The 12,936-nt window shown below is 40.7% G+C and overlaps 1 protein-coding gene across 1 annotated transcript in view; it reads left to right on the top strand.

Moving 5' to 3' along the window:
• The first annotated feature begins 6,534 nt into the window (after positions 1-6,534).
• Positions 6,535-12,936, top strand: part of hsf2 (heat shock transcription factor 2) — a 43,024-nt gene continuing 36,622 nt past the window's right edge. The window contains exons 1-4 of the mRNA XM_038726343.1: positions 6,535-6,747; positions 7,172-7,280; positions 10,968-11,095; positions 11,659-11,783. Of these exons, the coding sequence (XP_038582271.1) occupies positions 6,655-6,747; positions 7,172-7,280; positions 10,968-11,095; positions 11,659-11,783 (455 nt within the window). The 5' untranslated portion in view covers positions 6,535-6,654. The remainder of the gene's footprint in view (positions 6,748-7,171; positions 7,281-10,967; positions 11,096-11,658; positions 11,784-12,936) is intronic.

Raw genomic sequence — 12,936 nt, 5'->3', positions numbered from 1 at the left:
TCCCTGTGTATATACCTGGTGTTTCTGTCTTGTCTTTGTCTTTCATTACTTTCTATGTGTGTTATGATCTCTCGTTGTCTGCCTACTCGTCGTGTTTCCCTGTTTCCCTGCACTGTTGGATTTCTGTTTGGACTTTTAGCTTTTGTGTTTCTGGAATTTGTCATCAGCCACTCAGTTTGAAGGTGTGCTCGCTTTTTGTTGCTTGGAATAAACCATCAGAACAGCAATAGTTTATTTGAGGATTTTCAGTCAGGATTTAGAGCTCATCATAGCACAGAGACAGCACTGGTGAAAATTACTAATGACCTCCTTATTGCATCAGACAAAGGACTTGTCTCTGTACTGGTTTTATTAGATCTTAGTGCTGCATTTGATACCATTGACCATCAGATCCTATTGCAGAGACGGGAATATTTCATTGGCATTAAAGGAACCGCTCTAAGCTGGTTTAAGTCCTATTTATCAGATCGATTTCAGTTTGTACATGTTAACGATGAGTCCTCCATGCACGCCAAAGTTACTCATGGAGTTCCTCAAGGATCTGTCCTTGGACCAATCCTCTTCACTTTATATATGCTTCCTTTAGGCAATATTATCAGGAAACATTCCGTAAGCTTTCATTGTTATGCAGATGATACTCAGTTATATCTATCGATCAAGCCAGATGAAACTCATCAGTTAGCTAAACTTCAAATGTGCCTTCAGGATGTTAAAACCTGGATGACCTGTAAGCACCTCCGTGACGCATTATCTAAAGATATAGTTTCCCTGGATGGCATCGCCTTGGCCTCCAGCACCACTGTGAGGAATCTTGGAGTTATCTTTGATCAGGACATGTCGTTTAAGTCTCACATTAAGCAAATTTCAAGGACCGCCTTTTTTCACCTGCGTAATATTGCGAAAATCAGGAACATCCTGTCTAAAAATGATGCAGAAAAACTAGTCCATGCATTTGTTACTTCTAGGCTGGATTACTGCAATTCCTTATTATCAGGCTGCTCGAAAAAGTCCATTAAGACTCTTCAGCTGATCCAAATGCTGCAGCACGTGTTCTGACAGGAACCAGGAAAAGAGATCACATTTCTCCTGTTTTAGCTTCTTTGCATTGGCTTCCAGTAAAATCCAGAATAGAATTTAAAATCATTCTTCTTACCTACAAAGCTCTTAATGGTCAGGCACCATCTTATCGTAAAGAGCTCATAGTACCTTACTACCCCACCAGAGCACTGCGCTCCCAGAATGCAGGGTTACTTGTGGTTCCTAGAGTCTCCAAAAGTAGACTAGGAGCCAGAGCGTTCAGCTATCAAGCTCCTCTCCTGTGGAACCAGGTTCCAGTTTGGGTTCAGGAGGCAGACACCATCTCCACATTTAAGAGTAGGCTTAAGACTTTCCTCTTTGATAAAGCTTATAGTTAGGGCTGGCTCAGGTAGTCCTGAACCATCCCTTAGTTATGCTGCTATAGGCCTAGACTGCTGGGGGATTTCCCATGATGCACTGAGCTCCTCTCTCCTCTACTGTCTCTCCCTCTGTATGCAACCTCATCCCATTATTTCATGTTACTAACACAACTTCTCCCCTTTCTGGTAGTCTTGTGCTTTCTCGTCTCTCTCCTCTCTCCTATCACTTCCTGCAGGTTTTCTGGCTCTGGAGCTGTGGAGTCTGGATCTGTGGCTGCGGGTCACCTGCTGCCCCCGTGTTCCTGCTCGACACCCTCTGCTGCAACGACTATTGTTGCTAGTCTTATTGTTATTATTGTTATTATAATCATTAACATTACGATGGTTACCATTAACACTATTATAAATATCTGTACCATTTTTCATTTAGTCTATAGCAACATTACCTTTACTGTCTGTACCTCTGTGTGTATATTGTGTAGGCTGCCTCCCTCCCCTCTCTCTCTCCTTACATCCCTCTCTTTTTCTCTCTCTCTCTCTCCCTCTCTCTCTCTCCTTCACCCCAACCGGTCGAGGCAGATGGCCGCCCACCCTGAGTCATGGTTCTGCTCGAGGTTTCTGCCTCTTAAAAGGAAGTTTTTCCTTGCCTCTGTCGCCTAGTGCTTGCTCTTGGTGGGAACTGTTGGGCTTCTGTAAATATCATCACAGAGTATGGTCTAGACCTGCTGTTTTATGAAAAGCGCTGTGAGATAACTGTTGTTGTGATTTGGCGCTATATAAATAAAATTGAATTGAATTGAAAAATTGAACTTTACCTGCTAGCCTACGTGTCCTGCGTTTGGGTCCTCCAACTTGCTCAACTCTGCCATAACCACCCCTGAACGTAACAGTATGATCATTTTGGAAGCTGCAGGGGTCACCTGCTGCCCCCGTGTTCCTGCTCGACACCCTCTGCTACAACAACTATTGTTACTAGTCTTATTATTATTGTTATTATAATCATTAACATTACGATTGTTATCATTAACACTACTATACATATCTATACCATTTTTCATTTAGTCTATAGCAACATCACCTTTACTGTCTGTACCTCTATGTGTGTATATTGTGTAGGCTGCCTCCCTCCCCTCTCTCTCCTTCCATCCCTCTCTTTTTCTCTCTGTTCCTCTCTTGCCCTCTCTCTCTCTCTCTCTTGTCGTCTCTCTCTCTCTCTCGCTCTCTCTCTCTCGCTCTCCCTCCTTCACCCCCAACCAGTTGAGGCAGATGGCCGCCCACCCTGAGCCATGGTTCTGCTCGAGGTTTCTGCCTCTTAAAAGGAAGTTTTTCCTTGCCTCTGTCGCCTAGTGCTTGCTCTTTGTGGGAATTGTTGGGCTTCTGTAAATAACATCATAGAGTACGGTCTAGGCCTGCTCTTTTATGAAAAGCGCTGTGAGATAACTGTTGTTGTGATTTGAATTGAACAATGGAAAATTTCTACAGTAAAAAACCAAACTCCTTGAGGCAACTAACGTTAGTCTCTGCAATAGAAGGGCTGAACAGTAACGCTAGGACTTTCTGAGTAACATTACATCTTACTACAAACCGCTTATCATACTTGACTGCAGAGCTTGACTGTCACCACATTATACATATACGGCTTACATAACTACAGCCCTTGGTGCAAAGTTACCGTTAACTCAGTGTTAGCCAGCTTAACTTGAGTTAACGTTAGCCTTTCTGTTAATGTTACTGTGCCTGACAACAGACAGCCGACATTTGATAAACTTTTTTACTTACCAGACCAAAGCGCAGGTATCAAGAAGCAGCCCCAGACTTTAAATAACAACTGTTGACGACTGTCTGGCAAAGGTTTCAGTCACTTGGATACATTAACGTTACTTTTCAGCTAACGTTAGTTGACGTTGTGGTTTCATTCATACTTCAGAGGCAGGCGCTCGAGGAGCTTCCCCTTAGAGTCGTTTTCAACGACGCAGTGTTGAATTCCCTGTACGTTAACGGGCCTCCACATAAAGGTACTGACGCGGTCATTCCAGAGCACAGTTTTAAAAAATGTTTCATAGCGCTTACGAAAAAAGCTGGGTTATCTCTACTTTGTAAAGTATGTTAGTTAATTAACTAATTAGTTAGATAGATAGATAGATAGATAGAGACTTTATTTATCCCGAGGCAAATTCAAGATTTAAAGCACTTTCTGTGATTACAAGAATGAACAATCTGTCATTTATTTATAACTGTATCAAATCAAATCAGCTTTATTGGCATGACTGTATAACAATATTGCCAAAGCTATAAGAACAATTAATTTCATGCATTTCATTAAATAAGTAAATAAAACAGTAAAAGTTGTGTTTGTGTGTTAATAAAAAAATTAAATATTAATAAAAAATATATTAAAAATTAAAATAAAATAAATAAATGTGTGTGTGTATATTAATAAATAGATAGAATTAAAAGAAATATTAATTAATTAATAAAATAAATAAATAAATAAAATCAATTGCTAAAATATCAAGCAATCAAAATAATAATAATTTGAAAATTTATACTATTATTTATTTATTTGAGTTTCCACTGGTTGTCTTCAATTCGCGGCATGAGGAGATATATTATATTATTTGACATTTGGGCATTTCGCCAAGTATCTATATAGTAAAATATTTTAGTTGGATGTTTATTATTATATGAGAAGGAAAACTTGACAAACAATTCAATTTCAGGATATAGACATTCTTATGTATTATGTTTTGTATAATGTTTTGACACTGTTATGTGTTCTCTAAAATAAATAAATATTTACTCAGAAGAACTTTTTCTTTGGTACTATACCACATAGGACATGTACTGTGTGGTAAATGTATGGTATAGTACCATAGGACATGTACTGTGTGGTGAATGCATGGTACTACCATAGGACATGTACTGTGTGGTGAATGTATGGTATAGTACCATAGGACATGTACTGTGTGGTGAATGCATGGTACTACCATAGGACATGTACTGTGTGGTGAATGTATGGTATAGTACCATAGGACATGTACTGTGTGGTGAATGCATGGTACTACCATAGGACATGTACTGTGTGGTGAATGTATGGTATAGTACCATAGGACATGTACAGTGTGGTAAATGTATGGTATAGTACCATAGGACATGTACTGTGTGGTGAATGTATGGTATAGTACCATAGGACATGTACTGTGTGGTAAATGTATGGTATAGTACCATAGGACATGTACAGTGTGGTAAATGTATGGTATAGTACCATAGGACATGTACAGTGTGGTAAATGTATGGTATAGTACCATAGGACATGTACTGTGTGGTAAATGTATGGTATAGTACCATAGGACATGTACTGTGTGGTGAATGTATGGTATAGTACCATAGGACATGTACAGTGTGGTAAATGTATGGTATAGTACCATAGGACATGTACTGTGTGGTGAATGTATGGTATAGTACCATAGGACATGTACTGTGTGGTGAATGTATGGTATAGTACCATAGGACATGTACAGTGTGGTAAATGTATGGTATAGTACCATAGGACATGTACTGTGTGGTAAATGTATGGTATAGTACCACAGGTTCTGTGATACACAACCACAGAATTGGCTTTACCTGTGGTACTGTAAGGTCGTACCACATGAATACCATAGGAACATTTTCTAGTACCACAGGAAATTTTTGTAAGGGTTAGCAACAGTAACTAAGGAGGGCGGGGCTTAGCGAAGGGTCAGTTCAACTTTGGCAGGGGCGGGCGTGTGCGTGAGACGAGGACGACCGCGACAGTTTCACGGGAACACGCCCGCTTGTCGCTACACCTGTCCCAATGCCCGGGCCTCCCTTCCTACACGCTCGCCTCTCATTGAAAATGAATTACGAGGCGCGTAAAATGTAGCTCCTTACCTAGTAGATAATTAGGAAGTGAACAGATGCTGGTATTGAGTGCTTTGTGAGCCAGAGAGAGGCAGTAATTGTTTTCTGTTAATTACATGACCTTTTGACAGAAAAGGTAGCGACCACAGGCTAAGCAAGACCTCCCAGCACTCAGTATTACATGAAACACAGGGAAAGTGTGGGGAAGTGACTGGAAATCAAACCAAAGAAGCTGAGACGATTTATTTATAATGTGTAATGCATCTTCAAACATGTGGTATTTGTGCTACAAATGTTTTTCTTTCATCTTAAAGCAGCTATAATGACAAAACAGGAATGTGTGTGAATTGGAATACATATGCCAGAATTCAAAATAAATATCTCAAAATGATTATCAGATAGGCTATCTGTATATACAGCAGAAATAGTGGCAGTCATCATAGCATTACAGTGGGTTGAAGAGGTCAGACCTGATAGGGTGATATTATGCACAGACTGCAGTTATTATGCAGTTATTAAAAGCATTCAGTCAATGACATCTGTCAGACAAGACCTATTGATAGAAATGTTTCACAGCTTGTTAAGATTACATCAGGGAGGGATAGATGTTCAGTTTTGTTGGGTGCCAACACATGAGGGAGTAAATGAAAATGAGATTGCAGACAAACTAGCAAAAGAGGCATTAAAAAAGGAAATAACAGTTCAAATACTGCTAGGAAAAGGAAAAACAGCCAGTAAGAAGAAAGCAACTGAATGGTGGGAGGAAGACAGGAAATGAAGGAGTTACTATAAAATACAAAAGTTTGAAAATTATAGTGAAAGGACCAGGCGGGAAAAATGATAATGACAAGACTGAGAGTAGATCACACAGGACTGAATGGCACCATGTTTTTATTGGGGAAAAGGAAGAGTGAAAAGTGTGAAAACTGTGGGGTTAAAGAAAATGTTGAACATATCATTTTGCACTGCATATTGTTTGATTTGGAAAGACAGATATTTCAAGATAGGGTTCAGGAAGCAGGGCGGGAATGAAATCTGATGGGGGTATTGGGAACAAAAGGAGAAGAAAGGGGTATAAGAATCACCAGGAAGGCATTATTTAAATTTCTTAAAGACACTGGGTTTGTGAACAGAATATGAGAGCACCTATTGGGGTTTGTAGTTGAGTGATATGATGTACACACTCCAGTACAGTAGGTGGCGTTAAAGGTTGTTTGCAAATCCGCCATTAATTAAGAAGAAGAAGCAGAAGAAGAAAAAGAACCGGAAGTTGTACGCCATTGAAATTTTATTTGACCAGCTTTTCTCACAGGCTAAAAAACAGATCAAACATTGCGCATTACAGCTGTAGTGTACTTGTCGTTGAAGTTACGCGATGAAACACAACTCGAACGTCCCGGCTTTCCTCACCAAGCTTTGGACGCTGGTCGAGGATGCAGACACCAACGAATTTATTTGCTGGAGTCAGGTAAAGCTGAACTGTATACTACCGTTAGCATGCCAGTTATTAAAACCAGCGCAAAACAGACAGCTAGCTAGTGAGATTAACCTCAAATGAACGTCGCAAGTGTAGTGTTTCGTCACACCACACGAGTACCAACCGTGTATTTCACGCTACGTAGTGGTTTCAGCATAGAGAACGATTGGCAAGCAATAGCAGAAGAAGCTAAACATCAACCCAGTCAGTCATTTTCCTACATTGTGTACCAAAGTTACTAGTTAGCTAAGACAAATCTGGTCTCTGCATAATGCCAGCATCTGAGTTACTATAAAGCTGTGTTTGTGTGTATAGTTTCGGGACATGGAGCTACGTTACACACCAAAGTAAATCCAGTAACATTAGCCCTCTGAGGAGCTCTTCTGACCATCATGGTGGTGTTGATTGTTTGCAGGAGGGCAACAGCTTCCTAGTATTGGACGAGCAGCGCTTTGCCAAGGAGATACTCCCCAAGTTCTTCAAGCACAACAACATGGCCAGTTTCATCAGGCAGCTCAATATGTGTAAGCTTGCATTCATCACCTCAACTTTTGTTTGACTCGATCACAGGACATTAGTCACTTGACAGTGCTTTGCAGTGGTTTTAGAGGGACTGAGTGTCTGGTTAAAGCTGTTTGATTTTGGCTTCGTTGGGTTAGTCTGCAGGACTTGACCATCCGAGCCAGAAAGCCGGGACAGAACCAGGCAGGGCTGCGAGTGACAATTATTTTCACTAGCAATAAATCAGATCATAATGTATTATTTGATTTGATATAAATGTCAGGAAATAGAGAATAATGCCTGTTATAGATCTCCACAGTCCAAAACTAAAAGATTTTCAGTTTAGCAACATAGGATACAGAAGAGCATCCTATGCTGACGTTTTAGAAGCTGGTATGAGCAAATGTTTTACTTCAAAAGGACATTGATTTATCAAAATAGTTGCTGATAATTTTTCTGTCTCTCAACTAATTTATTAATCACTGCTGCTTTAGAACCACATTTTAGTCAGTAAAAAACAGAGCTGGATATATGCAGGGACAAATGCTAATGCAACCATACTTAGGTACAGTATTAACATTTCATCAGCTGCTGGTCAGTTACTATGTATTCAGCAGCAGGAGACAAGTTCATGCTGAATCTCTGGTTTGCTGTTAGATATGGGAGTCATGTGACTGTCTTAAAAGTAGGACTCACTCAGTTTAATGGATTATTTTGTTAGTTAATTATAGGGCTGAACGGTTAATCATTTTCAAATTGTGATTTGAAAGAACACGATTAGCTAATCGTGAAGACGGTGATTAAAATGTATGTTGATTAAACGGCGCATCTGACCCGTTTTAAACAGTCATCCAGTTACAGATTCATTCCGTTGTTGTTGTTGTGTGACACATCTGCTCGCCAATCACAAGTCTCATGTTAAAGTCCTACTCACCAATCAGAGCGGGCCCTGAGCGTGTACAACAACAAATGAAACAAGAGGAAAACGTGGGATAATGGCGCCAGCCGAACCGAGACAGGCGCCACGGTTTTGTCCGACGTCAACTCACATTGAAGTGTTTCAGCAGTGGAGTGTTTAGGCTACACGTTGTTAACACGTTGTTAATTTGCCATTTTGTGTACTTCAACTACAGATAACAGCTCTCTGTAGCTCTCTGCAGGCTAACATTACATATCCACATGGAGCATTTCAGAAGAAGAGCGTTTTGCCTGACTTTGCTGACTTGTTCAGATTTTGCTTATTTGTTCCATTGTCCTTGATTTTTGTGCTTGTACTATGGTTAAGTCGTCTACATAGTTTAAATATTCAGTTTCTTTTGTCTGTTTTAACTGTGTATTTTGAACATCCGGATTGTGTGTGTGTGTGTGTGTGTGTGTGTGTGTGTGTGTGTGTATGTATGTGTATATATATATATATTTTTTTTTTTTTAATGGAACAACCTAAACAAAACCCAGCAGGATGAATTGGTGATCCAAGATGGAAATACTTGGATTAATCACTTTAGTGATTTATAGAGTAATATTACAAAAAATGATGATCAGTACAAGATATTCACGAAATGGAAAACTCTGGAGGGGGTGATTAAAAAAACAACCAAAACCCTCTAGATTACCCTGTAACAGAACAAGAATTAACAGAAGTCATCCAGTCCCTGAAAGCAAAAAAGGCTTGTGGTATTGATGGAAGCTAGGTGGTGTACTGAGTGAGGTAGGGCCTGATTTTCCTTATGTTGTATAGAGAAAAGCGGCATGACCGAGAGACAGCAGCAACATGGTCTGAAAAGGGCAGCTGGTCGTCAATCATGACACCCAAGTTTCTCACCACCTTGGTTGGAGTGATGGTTACGGAGTCAATTTGTAGTTTGATGTTATGGTGGATAGATTGCTTGGCTGGAATGACCAAGAGTTCAGTCTTGGAGAGGTTTAGTTGAAGGTGGCAAGCCTTCATCCATGCAGATATGTCTGATAGACAGTGCGTGATCCGCGCTGAGACAGTGGGATCGCCTGACGGGAAGGATAGGTAGAGTTGCGTGTCGTCTGCGTAGCAGTGGTAAGAGAAGCCGTGCGAGCGAATGATCGGCCCCAGTGAGGTGGTGTACATTGAGAAGAGAAGGGGCCCAAGCACTGAGCCTTGGGGTACCCCTGTGGAGAGGCAGTGGGAGGAGGATAATTGTCCTTGCCACAAAACATTGTAGGAACACCCCGAGAGGTAGGATTCTAACCACAGGAGTGCTTTACTCGAGATGCCCGTTGCTGAGAGAGCGGATAGCAGGATCCTGTGGTTGACTGTGTCAAAGGCAGGTGATAGGTCAAGCAGGATAACAACTGAGGATTGGGCTGCAGCTTTAGCTGACCTTAGGGCTTCTGTTACAGACAGAAGAGCCGTTTCAGTAGAGTGGGCATTCTTAAAACCAGACTGATATGGATCTAGGAGGTCATTCCCTGAGAGGAATTCTGAGACCTGTTTGAATACTGCCCGTTCAATAGTTTTGGATAAAAAAGGTAGAAGAGACACTGGTCGATAGTTCTCAACTTGAGTTGGGTCAAGTGAGGGCTTTTTGAGCAAGGGTGTAACCCGGGCCCTTTTGAAAGTGGTCGGGAAGGTTCCTGAAGCCAGAGAAGTATTTATGACATGAGTGATTGTCGGGACCACAGTAGGAGATATGGCTTGGAGGAGATTCGTAGGAATCGGGTCCAGTGGGAATGTAGTTGGACAGCTATGGGTCAAGAGTTCTGATACTTCGCTCTCTGTGAGAGGAGTAAACGAGGAGAGTGAACAACCACTGACCTGGAAAGGCAGGAAAGATGTAGTAGGACTGCTACATTGGTTGAGTTTGAGTGTTTCAAAGAATTGGCTAGTTATAGCCTCCACTTTTCCTGTGAAGAAGGCAGCAAAGGTATCAGCAGGCAAGTGGGTGGTGGAGAAAATAATTTCCTTCAGATTTGCTACTATTGTCATTATTCTAATGTGCTTCATCAGGATGATTGAATAAAATATATATTTATTGATTAGACATGTTTTTGATATTTATTTTGGATAAATTGGTATGTTAATCGAGTAATAGGCAACTTTTCTTTCTTTAGAATAAACAAAATTAGTCGTTAGATTAATCGACTTGAAAAATAATCGATATGTACAGCCCTGGTATTGATGACGTAGCCTTTCGAAACAAAACCAGCATGGTAGCTAACGAATGACATCTGCACTGGGGTGTTCACTGTCGTTTTACCTGGTCCACGCTTGTAAAATATCCACCGTGGCGCGACTTGTAATGTTTTAATCCTGCGTTTCTCTGAAAAATGCTACAATGTGTCACCTAACCTGGGTGGCTCGCTGAAATAAAGTGTATGCATGGGAAACACTGACTGAACTGTTTTCTTTTTACAAGCCAGGTCTTCAGTAACCCTATCCATAAAAAAAAAAAAAAATAGTTTTGTGGTTTTGTGTCTCCCTCCATGTTGTTAGAGTTTGTGAGTAGAGGGGCTGTGTGGTGAGGATGAGAGACAAGCAAAAGCTGGCAGGAGACATAATTAACTCAACATCAAACTATATCGGTATATATGATATTGTCTAATTTTATCTCTCTTGAAATTATATAGGTATATCTCACTATACTGATATACTGGCCAGCCATATCACACATACATTTAGGATGGAGTCTGTGTTACTGTTTTTTAATGTGTTTACCTGTGTGTGTCTGTCTGTTCAGATGGATTCCGTAAAGTGATGCACATTGACACCGGTATTGTGAAACAGGAGAGGGACGGTCCAGTAGAGTTTCAGCACCCCTACTTCAAACATGGACAGGATGACCTGCTGGAGAATATCAAGAGGAAGGTTAAGTCATCTCTCCATTATCAGTTTATCTGTTCAGTCAACAGAATTCACATTTTAAAATATATATAAATATAAAAGACGTCATGACTCAAGGGATCCCAGCAGTGCTTGACAAGCACATGTCGCAGCCATTACCAAATACTCCACAGTGAATGAATGACTCATAAACATTCAAAAATCCATCATGTAAATATGTATATATCATGGTCATTTTCACTGAGATCAGACATTGCTGAAAGCAGAGTAAAGTAACATCCACTTGCCAAGTATCCTAACAAACTGCTCAGCTGTTCTTCGAGGAACACTTAAGATGCTGAAAGCAAAGTCAGGTTAAGGAATTCATGTTCGTTTCATCTCTTTACACCAAGGGCGGAGCAAGGTGCAGATTTGTTTAGTCTTGTTAAATTAAAGTTTGTTCCTAAATATTCCCTATATCAAGACATTCACTCTGTCTGGTTCCTTTTCTCATTTGCTGGCTAATGTCTTGTGCAACACTCTCAAATAGTACTTGTATCACAATTTTGCTGTAAACACAAGATTTGATTGTAATTTCTTTCTTTCAGGTTTCTAATGCTCGGCCAGAGGACAATAAGATTCGACAGGAAGACCTGACTAAGATCTTGGCAAGTGTCCAGAGTGTTCACAGCAAGCAGGAGAACATTGATGCCAGGCTGGCAACACTCAAGAGGTGAGACTAAAGTTCTGTACATTTCATACCCAAATATATATAACAATGACCAAAATATGGCCAACAACCAAAGTTGCATGTAGAGAATTCCACCAGTAAGGATCCAAACAAATTTGACACATTGTTAAAAACTCAGCTGCTGGCTGAGACAAACTAGTCACTCCTCCTTCGACCAGGTAACGTTACCTGCAGTCTCAATAAGGGTATCAATAAAAAGTAACAATCCCCATACCTAGTACTAATAATGATATTACTAATTAATAAAAATATTAGCATTAGATGGGCCCTCGCATGTGTAGCGCATCCGGGTGTAACACGGTCAAGCCGTATATTCCATAGCTCTGCCGGTGCGGCTCTGAATTTTCAAATGCTTAAAACACGGAGGACTGAAACGTCTACCGGGTGCTGGTGGCTTGTAGATGTTTTCAGGGTGGGACCCTTATTAAACGTGTAAAATTTCGGACAGATCTGAGCATGTACAGTCTGTGTCATGGTGAAGCGTGGAACTTCGCCGCCACGCTGTTAACCGAAAACTTACAAGTTTGTGTACCCGGGTTAGCCACAGGCTAGCATTCATCGGCAGTCCCTTTGCCTGATCTTGTTAGGCATCCTAAAATAATACAATAAAATACATTACACAACAGTTAAAAATTACACTGTGTTAAAAATGTTCAGAAACTAATTCCTACATTGGCACTGAATATTTTCGTTAAACAAAAATCAGACAGAAGTCACAGGGTTAGTTCTGCAGTCCATTCTCTCTCTGTAAATGACCTAGGGATGAAACGATTACCGGTTTAACGGTTATTTTTATTACCGTACACATTTTAATTACCATGATAACCGGGTACGGTTAACCGTGCTGTTATAATCTCATGGCAAACACTTTCCAGCGTCTCCCAGACGCAGGTGCGCATGCGCAGAATGCAACGTCGATTTGTTTGGGTCAATGAAAACACGACGGAAGACAGCGCTGCAGAGGGAAACTTTTGATTGAAGAAAATAACCTTACAGTGAATGCAGGGTGAGTTAACTTTTAGCTTTGGTTTGTCTCTGACTTGCTAACAACAGCGTGTAAACTGAAGCTCTCAGTGTTGCTGCTCTTGTAAAAACGCTGCACGTTGTTCTGCTGCTGTGTGAGTCGTGTCGGCAG

This window comes from Micropterus salmoides, unplaced genomic scaffold, assembly GCF_014851395.1.
Source record: "Micropterus salmoides isolate LMB-PRFRI ecotype aquatic unplaced genomic scaffold, ASM1485139v1 Ms_hic_scaffold_18, whole genome shotgun sequence".
Classification (NCBI taxonomy): Eukaryota; Metazoa; Chordata; class Actinopteri; order Centrarchiformes; family Centrarchidae; genus Micropterus; species Micropterus salmoides.
This window is presented reverse-complemented; position numbering and strand designations above follow the sequence as displayed.